The 24,816-nt window shown below is 38.9% G+C and overlaps 1 protein-coding gene across 1 annotated transcript in view; it reads left to right on the top strand.

Annotated features, from left to right (window-relative positions):
• RFX4 (regulatory factor X4) overlaps positions 1-24,816 on the top strand; it is a 91,966-nt gene that overhangs the window by 20,711 nt on the left and 46,439 nt on the right. The window contains exons 3-5 of the mRNA XM_005150423.2: positions 6,716-6,776; positions 11,980-12,103; positions 23,420-23,481. Of these exons, the coding sequence (XP_005150480.1) occupies positions 6,716-6,776; positions 11,980-12,103; positions 23,420-23,481 (247 nt within the window). The remainder of the gene's footprint in view (positions 1-6,715; positions 6,777-11,979; positions 12,104-23,419; positions 23,482-24,816) is intronic.

Raw genomic sequence — 24,816 nt, 5'->3', positions numbered from 1 at the left:
TAGTGGATCACGGAATTTGCTATACTGGGATCCTGTTCTTATTTGTCCTGGAATCTCTCCTGAGGTAATCCCTTCAGAAGGAGAAAGGAGGTGTTAGAAACGTGGGTTTTATTCATAACTCCCAGGCTAAGAACAGCGAACAGGAATCCTTACAGATAGACAATAAAATTTGGATAGGTTTGAATTTTTGCTTCTTAAAAATTAAGGAATTAGAAATCAGTTTCTCTTTAAAACTAAAATTGTAGTGAATTGTAGTGAAAAAACAAGCAAAAAAGAATACTCATTCATTAATTTGCATTTTACAAGAGCCTGTGAGACTTATGAAACACGTTTCACTCTGATACCACTGAGAAAGGGATGGAAAGGGTCTGTGATGATTGTGACTTCAGACTCTTAATAGGGTCAAAATCCAGGACTCAACCTTATGGACTTTAGTGAGCTTTTCCTTAGACTTACAGTTCAAGGCACTGTTGTCAAGGTAATTATTTAGTACTGCTAGCTGTATTAAAGAAAATTACAATGTCATAATTATGTTGTCTTCTATGTTCTGTTCTAGATCTGTTACTCTAAATAGGTTGTAGCAAACCTAGCTACAGCTAAGGGTAGTTATATATGCTTTCAGTTTACATGTGAGCATGAGAAAAATTCCACATACCTAGGGACAGTAAGAAGGGGCCCTTGCATTATCAAGAGCAGGTGTTTCAGACAATGGCTGGGGTTTTTTGACTGTTTTTTTTTTGACAAGGATGTTTTTTCATTCCGTTTGCTGGTACTGGAATTATGGGGCAAGTGCTGATAATGGAAGTGGCATATTTAGACCTGATAAAACAAATATATAATGAATTTATCCCACAATTTGTGTGCAGAAGGCATTGTCACAGTATATAATGGAAACCCAAATGAGAGCTGATTTCATCTAGCTTCCTTCTTAATACCCAGTTCTTCCAGATGCTTCCTTTGTACTGGTACCAGCATTTCTGCAGTACAGATAAGAGAATTAATCCACCTGAAAAGCCATCCTTGTTTTGGGTGGTGAGGTAGGGCATGGAGAAGGGAAAGAAGAAAGAGTATGAAAGAAAAATAACCCACTTGCCCAGCAGTAAAAAGAACAATAATCTGTGATATCCAGAACAAACTAGAGGTTTCACCTTAGAAATCACTGTACTATGTACGCCTTTCCAGCAGGAGGCAAAATGTTTGGAGAAAATGTGTATAACCCTATTTGAATTCTCCAGAATGGTGGTCACATTGTTGTTGTCAACGGAACTCCAGTTTTTGTCTGCAGCTAAAAGAAGGCATCATCCATCTTTCTCTTGACTACATTTTTACCTCTAAATATATAAAGTAGCTGTTGGCTGGACTCTACCAGAGAAAATGTGGGTCTGGTGTTGGGTTTCTTTTTTTGGCCTTGCATCCAATGAGAATTTGCACTGTGAACTGATCGTATTTGTACTCAGTATCATGCTTTTAGAGTTCATGAGGTTTTAGGACAAGAGTAATAGTTTTGCTGCTCTCCTTTTCTACAGCTGACGTATGCTAACAAACCATACTTTAGGCCACAGGGATCCTTTGCAATCTTCTCTTCCCATCCAGGGCTCTTGAACATACATTACATTGTGAAAAGAAGCAATGACTCATAACTGTGGATTCCCTGCTCCTTCTTGGAGAGCTTCTTATTCTCTTGGAATCTTTTATGACTTTTCCTAAAACACAGATTTTACACTATTAGAATTCTACATAAATTTGATTTAACTTTCCAGTTTTTTAAACGTTTTTCCCTCCACCACTTCAACACTCTACATGTTAGTCAAAAGATCCACAGGAAAAAGGAATGCTACAACCTTATATCGAATAACAGAAAAACCCCTCACAATATTTTCTGTGTACCATGCATTCTGTCAGATTCTCCAGACTGAAATAGGGGTCTGGAAAAACACAATTCAATGATCATGAAAGTTTCAACTTCAGTTCCATGGGGAAGGAGTCATGACATTACATGGTGAAGTGGGAAGGTTGGTTGTCCAAATTTTCTTACATGTTTAGAAATGTGAATGTGTAGACAGTCTAAATGAGATAAAAGGTTTAGACTACCTTTTGTACTTCAAAAGCAGTGCTCAAAATCCATGTTCAGGCTGGCTGAAAGGGACTTATCCAAGAGTTTTGGGGTTTTTTTTTGGTTGGAACTAAACCTCTTACTCTTCCAGTGAAAAAATGTTTTAAAAAAGAGCTGCTCAATTAGAACTATGCTCCCATGTTCCTGACAGGGGTTTTAAAAATCTCATTATTTTGAAAGTATAGAATACATGCTACCAAGCCTGAATTTTATTTATGGCTACATGTAAAAAGAGACAAGGTAGCTTCTGACTATTACTTAATTTTAGCTAAGGGCAAATCACTTTTTGAGAAGAGCCAGAACCTGGACTGCAGGGGTTACAGAGGAAGAAGCTATTCCTCTGAAAGCTGTGGAGCTACCTGAACCAAGGAGAGGATTTTATCCATATAAACATGTTAGCTCCCTAGTGGCTTTGAGACACACAAGCAGCACTGTAAACTTACAAAAGGGTGTGCTAATGAGGGTCTTCACTTTGAGTTTTTCCACTCACTGTGATTAACGCAGCACGCTTATAGATGTACTGAGTATCGCTCCTATTGTCTCCACATCTTGATCCAAGATGCAAGAAATCCCTTGACCTGTACCTAAAATAAGACAGCAGAAGTTAGAAGAGTGTTCAGGGAAAGCCACAAACACATGCAGAAGGTACAAACTTACCTCTACTGTGGTGAATTTGAAACAGAATTTTGAAAGGGAAAATGTTGGAGCTATTAGCAAAGAAATTTCCATGGAATGTGGGAAGAAGAAGGTTCTTTGATATCTCTGGAAGCCAAGTAAATACTACTTTTTGTAGTAATTGAAGATCCCAGTTTTTAATATCTTTGAAGGCCTCTTCTGTGCTGAGTACTTGCAACTGTCTAAGCTATTACCTGCTCTCAGTTTGGGATGAGTATCTGGTTAAGTTCCTCACCTAATCAGGTACCTTGAATATACCTTTGCTTGGAATGCTGGTAGTCCTACTGACAGTCAACACATTAGACCTGCTCCTAGCAAATGGTTTCTCTCTGAGGTGCTATGCACCTGACATATGTATGAACACCCACAGCTGTGCATCAGGAGCAGTATTTTTCCTTGTGATATCAAGTCCTTTTGGATTTATCACAGAAGAATTGTCAGGTCTGTTCTTTGACAATGCCTCAAAGCAAGGCTTCTTTTCAGTGTCTTTATTTCCTTTTTTTCCAAAATAGCTTGGATTTTAAAAGATTTTTAAAAGGTGTGGATTTTTTTTTTAATCTACAGGATTGTTCTGATGGGGACCGATAAAATGACAAGTCAAAATGTAAGGGAAAGCAGCATTACTTAGCTCTTTAATGATTAACACATTTGGGATCAGACTTAAGTCAAGAGTTATACAAAACTTTCCCTGCTCAATAGTGAAGTCATTAAGGGCCTTGTTACCAACTATAATACAAGAGACAGGGATACTTATTATTCTTTGTTAGTCAACAATCTGATGAGATTATATTGTTAAACTGTACAGGGCAGAACAAAGTGCTTGTATATGCAATAGTGAAAGTTTATATTTCTAGGTCCCCTCCATTCCTATACCATGTAAAATTCTTTCCATCTATTTAATTAAAAAGTAAAGTTTTATCTCAGACAACATCTGGTGAAAATGAGAAACGTTTGAGCTGACAGCTGGTCCATTAGCAGAAAACAACATTTTATTTTATTGTACAGACACTTGATTTGGGGGAGACAAGCACTAACTGAAAAATACAGTTTTGTTGAAAGTCCAGTTGCTCAATGGGTAATATTTTGATAGAAAATGGCATTAAAAGAATTTTTAAGAAGTTCAAAGTCCATTGTTCTTCTCAGTTTTAAGAGACAGTGAAGATGCTGAAGAGTCTTGAAGGATCCCCAGGAAGCAAACATACCTGAGGAGGGACATTTAAATTGCAGTTTATGATATCATTGTTTGTGTTGTTAAAACAAATCTTTATGTGGGAGGAGCTGAGTATGGCTGGCTTGTAGTGTGTCTGAGGGCAGGTTAGGTAACGCACCTGCTCACAGGTGCTCACTCTTCAATGTGAGTGAAAAACAACTAGGGGTGGGATGGAAGGGATGTAGAGACTCTAATATTGAGTCTAATACAATTTAGATATTGGCTAGATGTCTAATAGTGTGCCACATATCTAGAGGAAAATTGAGTCTAGTTAGCACAGGTGAAAGCTGTCTAATAACAGACCTTTTAATACTAGTCCCCTTTTATCAAGAAAGAACACAAAGTTTTTTTTCAGGGAGGGGAGAGTTGTACCTCTTGGTTTTGCAGGCAGAGGTTTCAGATGTCTTCACCTTAGATGAGGGGTTATTTACATCAGTGGCTCCCAGCCTTTGCAGTTTGCATCCTCCCAGCAGTTTCCAGAGAGGTAGAAAACAACTACACTGAACTTTAATCACTGGATGGAAGGTTTTGACACTGACATAAAAAGTACTGATAAGGAAATGGATGACTTTCACCTGAGAAGCAATAACCTTAATTAGAACAAGACAGTGGCACACAGGAGGAGGATTGGACCCCTCCTTACTTAGACTGGTACCTAAGGCAGCAGTGTTGGTGGTTGTACCTGGCTGTGGTCTCTCCTCCCTGCAACAGCAAAAGCCTGAATCCCTCAGTCAGTAGAAGGGCGCTGCAGTTCCCTGTGTTATGGGTCCCTGTTGGTGAGGCCACAGGATGACAGATACAATTTTCATTACTAAAGCAGGGGAAATGCCCTCTCTCCTGCACCCTCAGTCCAGGACTGGACAGCTCTCCTGCCTGTTGCCCCTCCATGGTGACTATGATGCCTTCCATGACAGAGCTCACTTGTCCTCCCAGCAGGTGCTCTTGCCCCCTGAACCAGGCTCCCTCGTCCCCTGCTGCCTGTAAAAACGTAAAACTCAATCCAGAAAGCTGTTCCCACCGCAAAGCAAGGCTAACACAGCTGTGCCCTCCTTCCCAAGGCTCCCTCCAGGGAAGGCTGGAGCCAGGCAAGCTCTTCTTAGGGTGTCTGTGCTATCAGTTAAGGGCAAGAAGGAGAAAATGGTGTGAGAGGATACAGCCTCAACTATTTTATACACCCAGTGTTTTAAATCTGTGCAGCATGGCTCTGCCTCTTGCTACAGAGAAGGCATTTGTCCTGCTGCTGGCAAGGCCGGGGGCTGCTGTGGAGCATCAGCAGCCTGTGGCAGCCACGGCCGCTCGGCATTCAAGCCCTGTGTGCCGAAGGTTTGTTGCATGCCGACCGCTTGTTTAGGAGAAACAAATGAAAACCACAATTTAAAAGTGATTTGATATGTGTATGTTGGTCCTATGCACTGAATAAAAGCAGGCCCCTGAAAGGCAGGGAAGGAGTGTGCGGTCCAATAATTAGAGGCCCATTGTCATGCAGATGAAGAAGAGGGGCTGCAAGCAGTGTCTGCGGGTAACTGTAAATCTGGATTTTCCTGACGCTCAGGGGACCTGCCTCGCGGGATAAAGGATGTTCAGTTAACACAACTTACCCTATATGTACTGAAAGAAATATTGTGGCATGAGGGCTGAAGATGGTGTTTTCTAAAGTGGGGTTTTCTTTGTGTGCATCGGTTCTTGGGACTGCACAAAGGGCTTCCCGATGGGGTCTGATGTTCAGAGGAGATAGCCTGGCCTGCTTAAGATTCACTGTCTTAAAGGCTCACTTAAATAACTTTTAAAACTTAATAGTATGATGAAATGAGACTTGCAGTGTGGTTTACTTCATCAGTTAGGTATCACAGCCCTCTAAGCTTAATGCTTTAATTGGGGACAAAGTTAAAATATCAACCCATGTTTGATACAACAGTGTTTTCCAAAGAATACTGTTCTGGAGATGCTGTTAGTGCTTCACTCCAGCTTTCACTTAGGATTGCTTTATATGTTTCACAAGTCACAATTCCAGAGGAATTATTCTATAAATGCTTTTAAATTATTTCAAAAGAATTAATGTGAACTAGGAAGAATCAGTATTTTAGGAGTTTTAATTATCTTTCTTTATTCATCTTTCATTCAAATTTTCGGAAAGTGAGCAAACCAGAGAGTTACCTTGGAAACAGTTAATGAAGAATACTATTAGAGAAATCAGCTGAAAAGGAAAGAAGTATATTATAGGATGCTTTTAATTTCAGTTTGTCTCATTTAGAATTAATCTTTGTGAATTTATAAACATCTAGTAAGTATCATATATTATGATCCCAACAGTGGATGAACACCATTCAATTAAATGTTCTATCTAATACAAAACTTGGGTAAGGCAACTGTTGCCTTAAAGCAGGTAAAAGTGTTCTTATGTTCTGACATGCTGCTTGAGGTCTAAGAGATGCTTTTTTTTTCTTCATATGAATTTATCCTTTCCAATGTGGTTATTCCTGCACACTGCTCTGCTCTTGGTATCAGTGATATTTGCAAGGTTTATTGCCTTAAGCAGTATCTACAGATTGCTAGCCCAGGGAATATCGTTATTTACATTTCCACAATTCATCCAATATTTTGAGAAAGCTTTGGCACTTGAGAATATTTTTTATATATTGCAGGATTTCTTACCAGTTCATAAATGCCTGAGCAATTCCCACTGAAATTACATAGTTTTTTTTTTTGTTTCTTAACAGATGAGGAAAAAGAAAATAATAGAGCATCAAAACCACACTCAACTCCAGCGACACTGCAATGGTAAGATGCTTTTAAAAAAAAACAAGAAAACCTGTTAGCGTTTTTTATCCTATGATTTTTCCAGCTGAAAAGAATAGAGGTCTTGGACATCTTAGTCAATTCTAAAGATACTTTCACTGTGAGTGTTTAATGCTCTCATTAGTATCCTGCACAGCACTTCCCAACCAATAACTTACACTTGCTGGATTTGTTTCAATGTGGGAAACCTCTGATGTAGTTTAGATGTTCTGTTTGGCGTATTAGTTTGCCACCTTGTCAGCCGGAGATGAGTGGTTTGTCATCGTTGTTATATTTCCTACAAAAAGAAAACTAGAACTGAGATTTCTTTTCAAGACTCCATTTGTTTCATAGTATAATGAAGCCCACCTTTACTGAGGGTTTTACTAAAATGAGATCTCTGTAATTTAATGTAGAACACAAGAAGAGACAGAGTTTGAAGTTTGATTTGTTTGTCAAAATTCCCTTGCAAATTTAGTGAGAGGAAAAAAAGAAAGGTAATTGGGAAAAGAAGAGAAGATGGGGAGAGGAAAGTTTGTCAGTTACTGTGCTATGAAAAATGAACAAGTGCTGTTCCCTGTGATTTGCAGCAGTATTTTAGGCTGCACGTTATGTAATGTTACTTATACTTCCGACATCCCTTTCTATACGTTATCACTTAGACTTTTGTTGACTTTTCCCTTAATTTAGGTTTTTAATTCTGGTTTAGCTTTCTTAATATTGTAAGTGATCAAGCATCTTTCAGGAGGTTCCTTGTATCTGGCAGAACAGAGCTCTGTTACAGAGAAGACTCAGAGCATGCGTATCTGAAAACACATATGTCGTTAGCTTGCTTTAAGTCTTTTAAACAAAGGTCTTCACTTCACCTGTAAGTACTTCTCATAGTTTTATGGGTGAAAAGATAAGATTATTGGCAAAAAATGTGGGTGTTTTTAACAAATTGTTGGCAAAATTATTTTTTCTACTTCTGTCAGTCTGCTGGGAGATGTCACGGACCAAACAGCAGAGAATCATTTATTCAGTGAATATTACCATTTTTCTCTGCTTGTGAAATCCTATGATTTTGTGAAATACATGTAAAAGGATCCGGATTATTTCATCTTTCTGCCTTTTAAAGTTGATCAGTCAACTTTCAGATTTAAAAAAATCCCAAGACCTGTGCCTTGATTTAGTAGGTTGCTGCAAGTATTCAGTGTTCTGCCTTGAAAAAACTTGCAGGTACTTCCAGTGCAGGTAATGACATGGACAAATATAAATAAAGGCAGTTAATTCTGAACTATTGCTTTCTTGTACCTATTTGTATCACAAACGTGCTGTTTTTCAGCAGTTTGAGAAAATGGAATAATCTCTACAGACAGGGAGAAAATTATTAAAATGACAGTGAAATGTCATAGAGCTATTTTATTGTTTTCCATTATTCACACACATAACTTCAGTACAGTCCAAGAAAGATGACAGAACTATCTAGCTAAAATAAAATAGAAGGCAGGGCTTACCAGTCCCAAATTCAGAACAGTGTTTATTTTGCACTAGAGTCAGTTAGGAGCAAATAATGTAGTAGCCAAGAAGTCAGAGTTAATTAGAACATGCCAGTGATACTGTTCGCAACAGAAAACATGCAAATACTGTAAACACTCTTTTGCCAAATGCTTTCAAGTTTCTTCAGTCATAAAGGTTAGTAAATCCCTAAACTCCTGGGATATTGAGCTCTCCTGGAATGCAGCGTGCATGGTAATGTTCATTCAGCAGTGTCTGCAATAGAATCCTAGAATTTTGATTCTGAAAAGGCTGCTTACGTCATCTTCCCTTCCACCTTGGTAGTATACTGGCTTACTACCTGTGTGTTGTATTTGTTAGACATTTAGCCAGGTCAGACATTCTCCCCTTTGAGTCTTTCGGAGCATCTGTAATTTCCTCCATTCCATTTTCCACCTAAAATTACATAGAGTCACAGAAAGCAAAGAAGTTTTCAAGTTTGATTTCTTTAGCTGCTGTCAAACTAAATTATATGATTGGCTCACTTATTAATAGGCCTATGCGTAAAAGTTTCGCAGTTTAATAGCTATAGCATAGAACAGTTTTTGGGTGGTTTTCATATGGTTTTCAGCCTATGCACTGCAGCTTTGAATTGGTGCTTCCTGTAAAAACTGTGTTTGATACATTAAATAAAATTACAAGCTCAAAAGGTATGGTAACTTGCTAAAGTAGTAAGCTTTCTTTGGGTGAAGATACTGAATATTTATCTGGAAAGCTGGATGCAGTAGCATGAGGTTATGTGAACTACAGCAGCAGCTAGCAACCCATGGTTGTGCTCAACATGCCCAAATGCTGCACTGAGTACTTCCTGTAGGTTTAAGTTTTTTTCTAAGTTAACGGTTTTGCCTGATGCTACTACCATTTACAGCTAATGATGGCAATGGAGTGTTAGAGAGCAGAAACAGAGGAAGTATCAGTAGCAAGCAAAAAGAAGAGGAAGAAAGTAGTAGGGTAAGTGAAGAAAGATGCAAGGAAAATACATAAAGGGTTCATATTGCCATCAGTTTATTAGTTATCCCTTGCCTGACATCCTGCTGAAAAGAACCGACAACATCAATCCCATTGAGATGCTTATGCCTCTCCAAAGGCAAACTATGTTGAACACTATAAATGTCCTCATTTATAAGGAAAAAATAGCTGAAGATGCCAAATAGCATCTCTGGATGACTTTCAGCCCAGCTAAATATCCTTTTCCTGGAAACAGGAATGGTGCTTTTGTTTCATTTATGACAGAAAACGAAGTGAAAGGCCTGGTAAATGTCACCTTACTGCCAAATACATCATAATTGGGGAAATTATGTGAGCACAAATATAACCATTATGGCAATACCAATATCTAGTATTGTTTTCTTATCCCATGTTCCTGTGTTCATTAGCGTCTATAAAGCTATACCTTGCTAAACACTTGGTTCTAAAACATTCATGATCATTTCTTTAGTGGACTGATTGATCAGATTGTAAGTGTGAAACTTTATTTAACCTCATTTGGGGGGTGTGTGTGTTTACTTCTGCAAACAGAATTATTCAAAGCACAGACAACCTAATTCCATGCAGTTTAGTTGCTTACAGTGTAGCTGCTTTGCATAGCAACAGTGTTGTGAGGCTAAAGTCAACAAAACTATCCTATTTGCTTCAACATTCATAAAAAGAAGTGAAAAAGAGGAACGTAAAGCATTGCTAGATGATGGATTCTTGTTAGATTATAACAATTTCTGAGAAACTACTAATGCTTTGAAACTGATCTGTTCTAGAATCCTTTGTGATTAGCAGTGGTTAATACCAGAGTTGTTCTGTTGCCTTCATAACTAAAACCCAGTCTGACTCCTCTATAGAATAATGTAATTTAATCCAGAAGTATGTAAATGTACAAAGAGGAAAACAGTAATAGGGACAGATAAAATTTTCATTCCTGTAGAACAATTAGGGGGTTTATTGCTATACTGTAGTGATACAAAAGGTCTCATTGAAGACTACTGGATTTCACATGGCTTTATTATAACATTTAAAATGTTATATATATGTATTATTATATTCTGGTAATGATTTGTTAGGTAGAAGATTGAGTTCATTACCTTTCTACAATACTGTAGAACGAAGCTGAATTCAAAATACGATAAAGTTGTTAAATAAAAGACAGGAAAATAAAAGAAGTGGAGCAAGATGGGGTTTTGATCATTAAAAAAAAAGTTCAGGTATAATGGATCATTGTTCAGTGTCAGACTAATGACTCTCTGTGAAAGAGAGGAGAAAAAGAGAAAAATTCATCAGATATGAACAGAAATAATTAACTGCTTTTCTTTCTGTCCTGTCTTGGTCACGGAAGCTGACATTCCAATTAGCAGCTATAGTATACAAACGAACTCTCCTGGTTTTGAAAGGAGGTTTTGTTAAAGCGCTATGAATTTGAGGAAAGATGCCATGACGATATTTCTGTAGAAACCGAGGAAGAATAGATGTTGCCCATACAAACTGATTCCATTCATCTAGCCGGATATCTTATTAAAATAGTTTGCAGTCACAAATGATCACGATAACTGAAATGGAAGGTAGGTAGGTCCTGGAAAAGGCAATGGAGGAGACAAATTAGATATCTGGAAGGTGTTCTATAGGTATCAAATGACAAGCAGTTATTTACTGTAAGATTGGAGGTCTTTGACGATATGTAATAATCTTCTAATATATTTAAGGAGGAAGTTGCACCTATCTTCTCCTAGCCAACAAGGCAAACAAACACATATATAACTATATATGCATACAAGTGACACCAGGGATGACAAGATTGATGGGTTGAAGTTTATTGGTTTAAAGTTAAGCATGTATGTAAATATCTCTTGAACTTTGTTAGATCAGCAATCATTAAAATGTTATTTCAAAGGAACGTTTCTTCTAGTCTCTTTATACTGGTCTTGGTATTAATCTCACTGAGATAATTTCAGATTTTAATGATTAAGCATATGCCTATTCATATGTTTGATGCATAATTTAAAATCTTAGGGTTTTTTTTGTGTGTGTAAATGAATAATAACAGTTCCTACAAGACAGAGGAGGATGTTATTTCATTGTTTTATTCAGCATTGTATTCAGATCGTGGGGTCTTTTTTTTTACATTATCCATAAGCTATAGCAAGAAAGCATTATACAAATATGATTTTGTGCACATCATATCTTGAGTATTTGCAAATAACTTGCTTCAGCCACATCTGCTTCCTCAAGGTAAGGAACTTTGCAGCTGGACAGAGGTGAAAAGAGCGTCATGAACCAAAGGTGACGTTCCCTATAAAGAATGAGAGCATGTTTCCCCCCAGTGAATGTTATTTTGTAGTTGTACATTTGTTTACTATAGAATACTTTTAGGGTATAACAGAACATGAGTAATTTTTTTTTAAACTGTCATTTTGGAGCATGGTCAAAACCTAATAACGCTTTGTGCTAATCTCAACTTGCCTGAGAACTCACAGTCTATGTTTTTGATAGCAAGTATGAACCAAATCAAGCAAGTAAGTGTTATGGAAGTGAATTGGAAGGAGCACTTGGGAACAAAGCAGGGAAAAGTTAGTACAGAAGTAGAAGGCAGAATGCTTGGTCTCAAAGATACAGCTTTGCATTCTGTCTGTTATACAGGACATCCAACATACTTGCAGTTCTCTCTGTTTGATATTTGCTTTTCAAGGCTGGAAGAGAACTATGAGATTGCGGAAGGTGTTTGCATTCCTCGAAGTGCTCTCTACATGCATTACTTGGACTTCTGTGAGAAAAATGACACGCAACCTGTTAATGCCGCCAGCTTTGGGAAGGTGAGTCTAAAGAGCAGTATGAAGCCTTGAGCTCCCACCTGCTTCAGATGAGTTCAGATTACTGAAATGAATTAAGTCATCATTTACCATTAGAGATAGATGTATATAAATGGAATCTTCTGTATTCAAGTTACTGGGAAAAGGCTAAGATTTTAAGTATTTTTATGGTTGTAATAATGTCTAATCATGACTAAGCTCCAGAATACACTGTTTTTTTGATTACTTCAGTCCCTAGCCTAGCTGATGTTGGAAGGGAATACAATATTGGCAGCTTGGAAGTTGTATACAAGCCAGTATAAACACATGTGCATTGTGACCTGCACTGTGTTAACAAATACATAGTTTTTAAAAATAGAAGAGTAAAATATCAATAACCGAACTCTGGAGCCTGTCTATGCTATTCTTGTAAACACGAGATGGAAATCCTAGAATTAATGATACCAGCTCACAATGGTAAATTCACACAGTGGAGCACAATGCCTCCAGATGTGAAAGTCTAGAAAGCATATAATGATGTCTGCATGGCACTGCAAGTACAAGCTGCCAAGTTACCTTTGCACTGCGATTTCTCATGCTTCCACTTTCCAGTACAGCTCTAGTAAGAGTCAGTGCAGTCAATTCGAGACTCACAGCAGAGATGCATTCTTAGCACAGATGCAGATGTGTATTGTCCAGATGCAAGCAGTAAAGCTCTTATGTTTATACACCACTATCAGACATTAATGACTGGATAGGGTGTTCCACAAGTAAGTATGAATGAAATTGTTTGTTGTACCTATTACTGATACCAAGTGGTACTTATAGTGGCAACATGTAATTTAGGAACATTGAAAACAAGAAATAGATTTCATTCGAGCGAACACATTTGGATCGTGGGCAGAATTCACATGATGCTACTTTTACTGCTGCTAAAAACTTCTGTAGATTGCAAGGTGTAAATATTCTGAAATTATTTAATCATAACGCAGATCTGTCAGGGGCTTCACCAATTCTCAGTGTATGGCAGTCTGGTTTTACGTGTATATTAGAGTGTACTCTATCCTCCTTTTCCCCTGACCCTTGCAAATATACCTGTTCATTTGTAGGAGCAGCTTGACCTAGCAGTCAGGTACAGCATCTGCCATTCAAAAATCATGGCATTTCAATGTGGTTTTCATGTGCTCTGGTCCAAGTATTTTCCACTTGCTTGCAATGAAGCTCTGAAGCAGTGATGCATGGAATTTTTCCCTATTTGTTTATGGAGAAGAAACCATACAGAGTCACCCTAGTAGTCGCTGAAGCTAGTGCTTTGTGTGGCCATTACTTCTGGATCTGGGAACTGAGGCTTCTGCTGAGGTGTGTCCAGGAACCTCAGACAATGCTGGCGCAAATACTGAAGTGAAACAGGTTTCTGCATCCACGGAACCCAGAGCAGATCTTTTCAACCTGCTATTGCAAAGAAAGTGTACTGCACAGTCCTGAAGATCTGTAAGGCAGACCCTCAATCAAGAGTTTGCAGTTAGCTTCTCCTTAGAAGCAGGTACACAGATGAGTACCTCAACTCAAGTTTTAGCTTGGAGTTGTTATCATCTCACTTAAATACCATATTGGCAACATGTATTGCATGAACGCCTTGGAGGCAGTGCAGTAAAATTGGTGCTGTTTGAGGGGTTCTGCACTTAGCAGCTGAAACAGAGACCGCAGACATGTTTGTCCTCTTTGGGCACCATCAGGAGCCCTGCAGCTGTCATCTCCTTCAGAGAAAGGAGCTAGTTGTTCTGTGAAATTGTAGACAGTTGGCCTTTCAGTAGGCCACATTAAATTTATGATTCATCTTTGAACTTTAGCTCTGTGGGCAACATTAAATATTTAAGCTTTTTCTTTACCAGACTGGTAGTTTTTAGAAAGAGACATGGAGTTCAGCACATTAAACCAATCTGTAATAAGTAACATCCTAACGTATTGTTACTTACTCAGTTACATCTCTGTTATCAGAACAGTGTTGCTTTCCCTTCTAAGATCAGCACTGAAGACATATGAAACTTGCCTGAGAGTGATCTCTCCAGATTAAGGCTTTGTAGGCAATACTTCAGCCTTTATTTACTACTTAAGCCTGAAGTAAGTCAATTATATCCACAACAGAGCATGGCACAGAGAACAGACAAGTTGTTTGTGAACAGCTGAACCAATGGATTTTGTTTCCTGCCCTCTCTGATGTTCTCTAAATCCATAGCCTTACCTAAATCTTGTATAATATCTCCATGTTTCCCTGCAGTACATTCAATAATTTCCAGATCCTAGTCACTACATCAAGGTCTTGATTGTTTCAGTTTTTGGACACATCTGCTGCACCTTCTTTCTACGTTACTTTTAGATTCTTCCACATCTCTCCGTCTATTTGCCTGTCTATTTTTCTCTCCTCCCCCCATGTGCCAACAGTTGGGCAATAAGCAGCACAAGCGGTTGCTGGTTCAGAGCAATTAAAGTGTTGCCTAGTTGTCTCATGCTCATGGCTGTCCAGTCAGGCAGTGCCAAACGGCTCAGCTAAAGCCTGAGCTTTCTTCTCTGCCTTCTTAGTTTTAACTAAGCTCTCCCTGTTATCCAGCCAGTGTTTTCTGTTAAACCTCTAGGACATAGACTGGATACCAAGTGTTTGGTAATATTAGATTAGTGAAACAAAAAATGGTCTGGGAGAGATTAACAGAGACAGTAATACCTCATAGACTGCTTCCTGAGGAAACCAGGCTAATAGCAACAAAAGTAAGAAGAGGAAAGAACACAATCACTGGATAAATAAATACCTTTTTAAAAGCAGCTGCTTAAAGTACATACAAACCAAAGAAGACTAATATAGTAATTAATGTTATATATTCTTACATAACACAGGCAGCTGTAGCTTTAATGTGATAGCTAAGATTTAAGTGCTTTCCTCTCCCAATTAATATGTAAAAGTTACAGGCAGTTTTGTTGATACCAGCATTTGCCAATCTGCTATGCTACTTAGTCTGTCATTACAGAACTTTTTTCCTGCCTGCAAGACAGGACCAAGCACTCTTTTACCCATACACTTTAACTAAGCAGTGACTTGGAAGGACCTTGTGTTTGCTTGATACAGCTCAGCACCAGCAAGTGAAGACTCCAGTGTTAAAATTCTGCTCTTAGTGAGGCAGCAAAGCATATTGTATTCAATGGGATTACGATTTAATCCAGAAGTGAAGCAGAATAAGTAAAAACATTCCTTGCAAGCAGTGAGAAGACAGGGAAGTACCATGAGGAGGGGCAGGTATGTCACTGAGTTGTCAACAGTAAGATGCTGTATATAAGAACAAGCTTTCTCACAGTGAACATGTTTAGTTTGTGAATTAGTCTCCAGGCAGAAGGAATGAAAGCCTTCTTGCTGAGGTCACTTAAAAAAGCTGGCAGTCCTGTGCCCCTCAGCCCTGTGCTGCAAATGCCCTGGGCTCTGCTCCGGGACCCTGTCTGTGGTCTTGGAGAGCAGTTTAGGGCATTTCCAACTGGAACTTCTGCCACTGCTTGTCGCAGGGAAGGCAGAGCAGGTGTATGGGTTTTTTTTCTCTGGGCAACATGCTAACATAAAATGCCAGTGATAACTGAGCTAGGAATTATGGTAGATGAAGGCTCCAAGTCGTTATTCTCACTATGTCTAGTTGCAAAAGCCAAATAATTCTGAATTGGATCCTTCACTGAATAAAAGAAAAAGCAGGAATGTTCTGGGCATTTCCAAGCCCCTTGGTAATTATTGTGTATGGATGGATACCATAAGGCTTATTAGTTCTCTCCTTGCTCTAGCATGTAACCCAGCTGTTCAGGTGAGTTGGTAGGTCTTTGAGCTTCCTTTTTACTTTTATTTCCAGCACTGATTTTTGTTCATGGTTGTTTTGTAACCCAGTATGAACCTTATTTTCTTAAGCCCCTCGGAGATGTAATCTTCCTCCTCTATACAGGTTTCCCCTATACTCCACCTCCTCAGTTCACTGATTTAAATTTACTGTGTAGTTCTAAGCCACTTCCCAGACCCTGCCACATCTCTCATACAGAACACTCAGTTTCTCATGGTGCAACCTATCCCCATGAAGTGTTCTTCTCAGAACTCTCATATGCCCCCTGGAGGTTAAATGCTTTCCTCTTTTGTTTTGCCTTTTTTAATTGTGGCGCTTTCCTGCCACGCCTTTTGACAAACCTTAATAAATTGATATTTGAAAAGGAAACCGAAGGAGGCTGACACTTTGCAGGCTGCTTCTTCCCCAGCCTGAGGTCCATTTACACCCTTCTGGCAGCATAAGGAGGTCTAACAGGGATGAATGCTCACAAATTTTAGAGCCTCTTTGTTGCTCACTGGCCAGCTTTGCTGTAAGTAACAATTAGACTCTGATAAATTTGTTTCACTAAATAAAGAAGGGTAAAGTCCACATCAGGTTTCCAATATTGGCTAGGAAAGAGATCATTTACATTTTTGACCAATATTTCCACTCTGTTTCCAAAAAAAAATGGGCTGAGACACAGTTATACCAGCAGAAAGTGTTTTCTTTCCAACAGTTTTCTTTGCTCCAGGGAGGTACAAGCTGTACCAGCCAGAGTCCTCTTTTATCACTATGCACTGTCTCTATGCCCACAAGTTTTGCCAGCAGGACTGCTCCTCCAAGCATGATTAGCATAAATAAGATTTACAGCTTCATGCAATCATATTTTATATATTTAATGTTTAAAAAAGACAGACAAGTAGCCCTATTGAAATGTTTTTGATAATGATATTGCAATGTGATTGCGTTCTGGTTTGTCTTTGTATTGAAAGGCACACCTCTGGAGATTGCCTGCTCTGCCTAAGGAGATACTTCTCTTGAAGGTGTGGAGATTTTTCCTTTGCTTTATATTTGGTTCTAAGTAGCCTCGATAATAGTGGTACAGCAAAGCCAAATTTACTCTTAGTGCTCTCTTCCAATAGACTAAAGCAGCACTTGCTTTATAAGAACAATTACTACACAAGGGATCTTTTTCTTGTTAGAACTTTTTTTCCTAGTAACTATAGAAAAGAACTGGGGGAAAAATTCAGCCTAAAGCTGAGGATGTGGTTCCTGTTACTGCATGGAAGGACTGTATCAGCCTGTCAGTGCTATCCAAGCAGTCCCTGCTTCTTCTTCATCCCTTTTTAATAGCTGAGGTTCCTGATAGAAGGACACCAACACGACTTTGCTTCCAGATCCAGAATCTTCCAAGCTCCTCTGTGGAGGCCATAACACCAACGCCACAGAAGCAAGCAGTTATGCTGGTGTGAGGAGTGGGGGTGCCACAGTGTAGTTGGAAAGGTCCTTTCACCCTTGGCTTTGCTTCACTGATCTCTTATTGCTGACTATTGCCCTTTTTTTCCTCGAGCCTGGGGAGTAATAAAAGCAGCTGGGACACCTCAGTTTCTTTGGAGTGGCTTTTCTTTCCCAAAGATTTGCTCTCTAGCAAAGAGATTTTTACTGGCATCTGGCTTCTAGTTAGGTCTTCAGCATGAAGTAGAGCGGCCTCTGGGCTGCTGTACCACATGCCTTGTCAACACATCCTAGAGGCTGTTCTTAAAGCACAGGGTCTGCCAGAGTGCAGGGATCCTGGCGCTCAGCCTTTTCCCACAGATATGCTGGGTGATGGCAGTAAGCATGCTGGCACCAGTACAGAGCAGGGGGAGTTGTGCAGGGTTTTAGATCTGCCTGGCTTCAGCAAGTCAGCACTGAAAGTGGCTGCAGCTCAGCTAAGCATCTGAGTCAGATCATTTGATGCTTGCATCTTTTGTTGGGATGCAGTAATCTGTTTGATCATGCCTTAGGCTGAGTTCCATCTGGCCAGATGAGATACTGAAGGAGGATATTGTTGTGTGTAGATGAATCAAGGAGAGATCTCACAAGCTTCACTAAAGGGTCCAGTTCAGTTGGAGCTCCTCACAGATTCTAACCTCCACAGCAGGCAGAATTGAGCACAGGCATTAGGAATAGTGCCAGAGGCTTTTTTCAGGTGAATCAGTGATAGAAACAAGTTCTTACCTTATAGCCAGACCATGTCCTGTTCCACAAAATTATGAAAGCAGGAGAAGTGGGAAGGTTATTGAATCTAAACAGAAAACAGATCTGGAGTCAAGAATACTGGATCTGTACACTACAGTCTTCTCTCCTGGGCCATGCAAGTAAACGAGCAAAGATTAGAGAGGATATAGACACAGTCATACCTCTTTTCTTTGCACAGTTTGGTGGATTTGAGGGACAGAAATGCTATTTTCATAGAATCATAGAATGATATGGTTGGAAGGCATCTAGTTCCAACCCTCCTGCCCTGCGCAGGGATATCATTTTGCCATGGACTAATTTGATTATGCTCTTTCTTATTAGTGGATGCTTCTTGGGCATAGCTTTCTTGACCTTTTTCTCAAGGTAATGTGGTGTAAGGCCAGCCCCAAGCCATCTTTGAGGCCAAAGGTACTTGTTAACACAGATGTTAATAGTAACAGACTGCCTCAGGGCATGATTTTCCATGGGGAAACCTCAAAATGGTTCAGCTGGAGTAGTACCAAGCCAAAGATGAATGAGCCTAAAAATCCTACTTATCATTTAAGCACACTTACCATAAGTTGTGGATATCAGCATTGTTTGTTTCACAGCAGTGAATAAGGAAAGCATACTGTGTGGGAGTATAGTTATATTTGCCATTACTGGTTTCTTCCCAGCTGCCATGGCAAAGAAGTTTAAGGCTAAAAAACCTCAACAGAACTTGGTAAATAAGCACAGGCCTTCTGTGCTAACTTTGTAGAACAAATGCATGACCTCTAGATAAAGGTATTGAAATCTGAGTTGAGATAGAGCCAGGCCCTCATATGAATAGTGCTTATCAGAGGAAAGACAATTTATTCCCCTATATTTATAATCTATCTAGAACCTCCCCGAACTACAGAGCGTAGAGCCTGAAATCTGTTTCTCATTCTGGCAGAGTTGTGCCTGCCCCATCCCTGGCAGTGTTCAAGGCCAGGCTGGATAGTGCTTGGAGCAACCTGGTCTAGTGGAAGGTGTCCCTGCCTGTGGCAGGGGGGTTGGAATTGGATGAGCTTTAAGGTCCCTTCCAACCCAAATCATTCTATGAATGATTCTACGAAGACAGATGCTTAAGATGCTTTATAGCATGGTTTTGGTGTTGGTTTTTTTTTCCTGATTTGTTTTGGTATCTCATGTCATAGGAGATGCAACAATTGGGAAACAAATTTCACAGTTTGATAGTAAACACAATGGGGAGTGATGGGATGAAGGCAAAATAGACAACAGATTCTTCATTTTAAAGTTGCAACTGGCCCTGGTTGTGCTGGAGATGTGAGGAGAGATGCAGTAATAGAAATTACAGCTGGCAGTAATTAGGATAAAGGAATGCACCTTTGCAGCCATTTGTGGGTAACAGAACAGCTCCTGCAGTTAGCCATGTCTAAGGTTAATAGATTGTGCAGATTACAATACAGACCTTTACAGAACAAGTGCATTTTTCTAGGTGCTGTTCATGAAGCTTTCTGTGTTTTGCATGGATGCTCAAGTAACTTGTTTATTTTTTTGTTGCATTATTTCAAGAACAACCAATAATACAAGCAACCAGATATTTAATTCAAGTTTATTCAGACACTTCTACTAGATGTAAAAGTCAAAAAGGGATAAAAATCCTGTTATCTCCAAGATCTGTGCAATATATGTTGAATGTTGTACTCCCAATGTTGTAATCTCAATTTGAAAGAATATGAGAAGACATTTCTTTCCTGTGTTCACTTTGGCTGCCCATAGATTCCAGAAGGAAAGGCCTGTCAGAAAGAAAAAGGTCCCCTTACACTCCACCTGCATAGGTGTTCCTAATAGCATGTATCAGAAAAGCCTGCAAAAGGGTTATGCTGATCCCTAACCCTACTAGCATCCTGAAAACATATAAACTATATATATGTTTTATAATGTAATGACTCCTGTTTGGCTCTTATATATACAGTAGGTAATCACAAAAAAAAATCTATGGAGTTGCAGAAGGGCAGTTCTTAATATTTTTTTAATCAAAAAAGGTATGAGATCTTCTATAGGCAGAAGGCAAGATCAGATCTTGAGCAGGGCTCAGAAGAGAGAGGGAAAACACAACTAAAGTTTAGTATCTGAGACAGAAATTAAAGGGGTGTCAGTTTCTGAGGCTAATATAGAAGGGACAGAAGTTACTTGCACATGAAACTCCTGGTCTACATCTGTCTCAAAACCAAAATACCAAGTAGCATAAAATAATGCCTAACAGTCAAAACTGCCACATAATTTAGGTGGAATTTTACTTTGAAAAAAGTAAAACCTGTACCCTTTTACTTAGCATATCTCATAGGGCAGCTGAATTTGTGGTTACTTTGGAGAAGTATGAGATGAAATTTCAGTCCCATCGAAGGACAATGGTAAAAAGCCTGTCCACTCCAAAATTCCCTTGGATACCACCCATGAGATCTTTTTACCACTGCCTCTGTCGAGAAGCCAGCACTGCTGTGAGAACAGGGACTGGGCTCCATTCAGAAAGAAGCTCAAACTGCGTGGTCTGGTCTTGATTCATTTGATTGTGCAACCCCATTGCACTGATGAATGGAAAATGATCCAACTTGGTTTTTAGATCCAAACCTGAATTTTCATGTCTGATGGTTAGGAGCTCCCTTCCTTCCCCACTCAGCTGTAAAATTAAGTAATTTCATCTGCAGGTCGTTAAAGTTAATAAATTGGAACACAATGATGGTGTATTTTATAGGGTGACTTTTCAGGCTGAAGGTGTGACTTTAAAGATCAGCATTTTGGGCCTTCTGCTTTTGCAATTGATTTCAGCACACAGTGAACTCCACTTTGCCCTGCCTGATCCAGCTTTGGCTCTCCTTTTGGGGAAACCTCACTCCCTTTGGCAATATCTTTGCACAGGGATTTGCATAAAAGTAGCTGAATATAAACATATGAACAGCTAATTCATTTAGTACTAGACTTGTTTTATTCCAAACACAAATACCCATGCTCATGTTTACGAGCACCCGTGCATGAGTATGCCATGTTATACATACGTTACATATGCAGCATTAGGTCAAAAGTCCTGACTTTTTCTTTTCCAAAGGCTTGCTAGATTATTGTCTGTCTTTTTCTTTAAATTATTGGTATAGAATATTTGAAGTGATGAATACTTTTCAGCTGCACCCTGGAAGCTGGTTTTCATTGTTTAAAATGTGCTGGGTTTAAAAAAGAAACAAACAAAGAAAAGAAAAAGGGATCATCTGATCAACTGCTCCATTATTCTTCTCTTTTCCTGATCACCTCTGCCCTGGTATGTAGAAATTGGCTGATTTATTTAAATCCCAGGAACTCCCATGGCATATGGTTCATAAAGTAGCATTTACAGTGTGCATTGCAACACTTCACTACTAGAAAGACTTGAAAGTAATATGGGTTTATGTTGTTACAAAAGAAGAAATAAGGTAAAAGTATCTCTAATATTAAGATTTACTTTTGATTCTACTGCTGTAAAATCAAATTTTGGAGAGGAATGGTATTTTCTGAATGACAACTACCACCAAAAAAGGAGGAAATATTTATTTCTTAAATCCCCTAGCCCAAAACTCTCATCCTCAGAAAGAAGTTCTTCAACACTGCCTTTTTTCCCACAGCCCTGTGGAGCCCCCAACCCTGTCTGCAGAAAATGAAAGGGAGAGGGGTGGGATTAATGTGTAATTAAAGGGAATTTGGAAGGCTGAGATGTTGCGGAATGTTAGATCAGTAGCTGGAACAGCATGTGGTGTTCTTTAGGCAGGCTTCATTGAATCCATACAAAAAAAGAAAGAAGGGCTGCTTGCCTGTCTGCTCATTTATCAAACAGCTAGGCTGAACTTTCACAGCTCCACAAAAGTGTTTTACTGTTTGCTGAAGTTTTGCTCCAGAAATTAAAGCTGAACAACCTAGCGGCTCTGAGGCTGTGCTGTGCTTCTGACATCAGCCACGTTGTGCAAAGCTCTTGGAAACCAAGGCAGGTCAATTTGTACATGAAACAAAGAGAGGATGATTGTATATTTGCTAAAAAAAGAAATAGAAAAATAATAGAAATAGAAAAATACTGAAGAAATTGTCAAATATGTGACATTGTAATGTCTTTACTTATATAGCACCTTTTGATCCAAATATGTGTTCCAGAGCTTTCAGTCATCAATCAGGATTAAATATTTACAACAGGGGCAAAATGGCTAATGGAAAAAAAAAATCCATATTATTTAATCAATTTTAATTGACGTTTTCTTCTAGTTGAACAGTTACATTTCTTCTTGCATGCCTGTTTTCCTTTAATATTAGCTGATGTGTGCCCCAAAGAGTAAACATGTTTGATGGAAATACAGTTAAAATGGATTATAAATTTAAAGAGGAAGAAATTCCTTTTGGAGGTGAATCCTCAAGGCTTACTGAAATCTTTCTTGCATGACTGTTCTGCCAGAAGAGCTTTCCTCCTACTGCAGATCACACTGAGAATCGGGTTCAATCCTATGAGGTGCTGAGCCCTGCAGAGCTTTTTCATCAGTACTAGTCTGCTTCTCAGAGGCTCTGATTAGTGAAGGCATGATCTGCATTCATTTATCAATTTCCTTAAATGCATCTGGCACTAAAGAAGTTTTGTTTTACAGTAGCAATGTTCTTTTAATCTCTGCTGACAGACTAGAGTCCAGATTCTTGATGATACCCTGCTGTTTCTGAGATGCACTTGTTTTCCACAGAGGATAAATTGATTACAAGTTCTCTTTGCAAATGCAACAGTGTTCCCTGGTAGAAGTGTTGCCCCTGTCAAATACCAAAATCTATTCAGTGAATCATCTTTTAGGAAAAGGAGTGTTTAATGGCAGGATTGTGAAGGTCTTTAGAGAACTGTAGCCTCCAACACTCTCAAAAGGAAATTTCCCTCTATTTGCAGCAAACCCAAATTTGCTGATCCTGCAAACTGACATAAATAAATAGTAAGCGAATTCTAAGCATGATCCTTCTTAGTTTAGAGGCAGAACTAACCTTAGATTTTTTTAGGAAATTTATTCTACTCCAGTAACTCTTGATTTTCTTTTTTTTTAAGTAATGTAATTGAAGTTAATGGAATTATACTGAATTTTAAAGTCTTTCCCCTCTTTCAGTTATGGAAAAAAATAACAGCTTTATGTCTGATTTCTCCTGTCATGTGTTTTGCTGACATTGCAGTGCAGTTTTTCTGCTGTTCTGCCTTAGCATCTTATATAAACTATTAGTAAGCATGCTTTTCATATTTTCTAATATTATTTCTATTTATTTGCAGATAATAAGGCAACAGTTTCCACAGCTAACAACAAGAAGACTTGGAACCAGAGGCCAATCAAAGTAAGCAGTGTATGGTATTATTATCATCTCATGCAGGGCCCCATCTGGCTCTGGCTTTACTGAATAGAATGGTATCAGATGAGAGAATAATTTGTCCACTTGGGGACTTAAACACCAACTTTGATGGAGGTTCCATTGTAGTCTTTACATTGTCTTATTGATTCAGTGGTGATCCTGCAAAGGTAGTCCAGTGGAGGCCTTTCACTGATTTCTTCAGCGTTATTTTCCATATTGTTGTTACAAAGTCTTTCATCTCAACTCACTTTACACAATGTAAAGGACAATCACACCCAGGGGTAATGGAGCTACTGCTGGAGGCTCGGAAATCACAGCTGGTTAACATCATGCTTCAGTTTAGAGGACAGGTGGCAGAACGCTATCTGGAATTTAGGTAGTAACATACATTGGCCTAAGATGAAATTGTTTGCAAACCTGGATTTAACCACCATTTTTCATGTGTAAATGAAATCCAATGTATCTTTTAAGTGATCAAGGAATTAATTTATTGCCTTACCCAAAAGATGGTACAGCTCATCCTATTACCAGAATGAAAAATTGATTCAGAAAGAATGCACTTCCTGGGGTATTTGAGTTTTTCCAGCTTTTGACAATATGTGATTCTACCAATTTATAAAGAGGATACAGTGGTTTTATATGTCCTTTTCTGCTTGTGGACTCTATTAAATTTTTCCAGTGGAGCTGGATCTTTGGAGCTTTTTGTGGCAAACACAAGCCTTCTAAAAAATAAACTAAAAGTCTGCTTTTATTGGGTAGCTTTCAAAGAATCCTACAGGGCTGTCTAATGGTAGCCCCTACAGATCTAAAGTGGAAAACTACAGAGGGGAAATGAAAACCTGGGGCAGTGTGTGGGTAACCGGTTGAAACTTAAACAGCAGAGGTTTAGACTGGATATAAGGAAGAAATTCTTTACTGTTAGGGTGGTGAGGTGCTGGAATGGGTTGCCCAGGGAGGTTGTGAATGCTCCATCCCTGGCAGCATTCAAGACCAGGTTGGATGAAGCTTTGGGTGATATGGTTTAGTGTGAGGTGTCCCTGCCCATGGCAGGGGAGTTGGAAATAGATGATCTTAAGGTCCTTTCCAACCCTAACTATTCTATGATTCTAAAGTTTCTCTTTCAAAACAAAGTCTATAAACACAGCATTGCTAAATGCTGAGAGACAAATATGCAATGAGAATTGAACATAAGTGCTAAAGACAGAATGACCCACTCTTTAAAGAAAAAAAAAAAAAAAAGAAATTAAGATGCTAAAAGAAATGCCATAAAAATTAACTAACAAGTGGTCCATGCCAAGGAGTATCTCTTTGATGGGACTA

The sequence above is a fragment of the Melopsittacus undulatus genome, chromosome 5 (assembly GCF_012275295.1).
Source record: "Melopsittacus undulatus isolate bMelUnd1 chromosome 5, bMelUnd1.mat.Z, whole genome shotgun sequence".
Lineage (NCBI taxonomy): Eukaryota > Metazoa > Chordata > Aves > Psittaciformes > Psittaculidae > Melopsittacus > Melopsittacus undulatus.
This window is presented reverse-complemented; position numbering and strand designations above follow the sequence as displayed.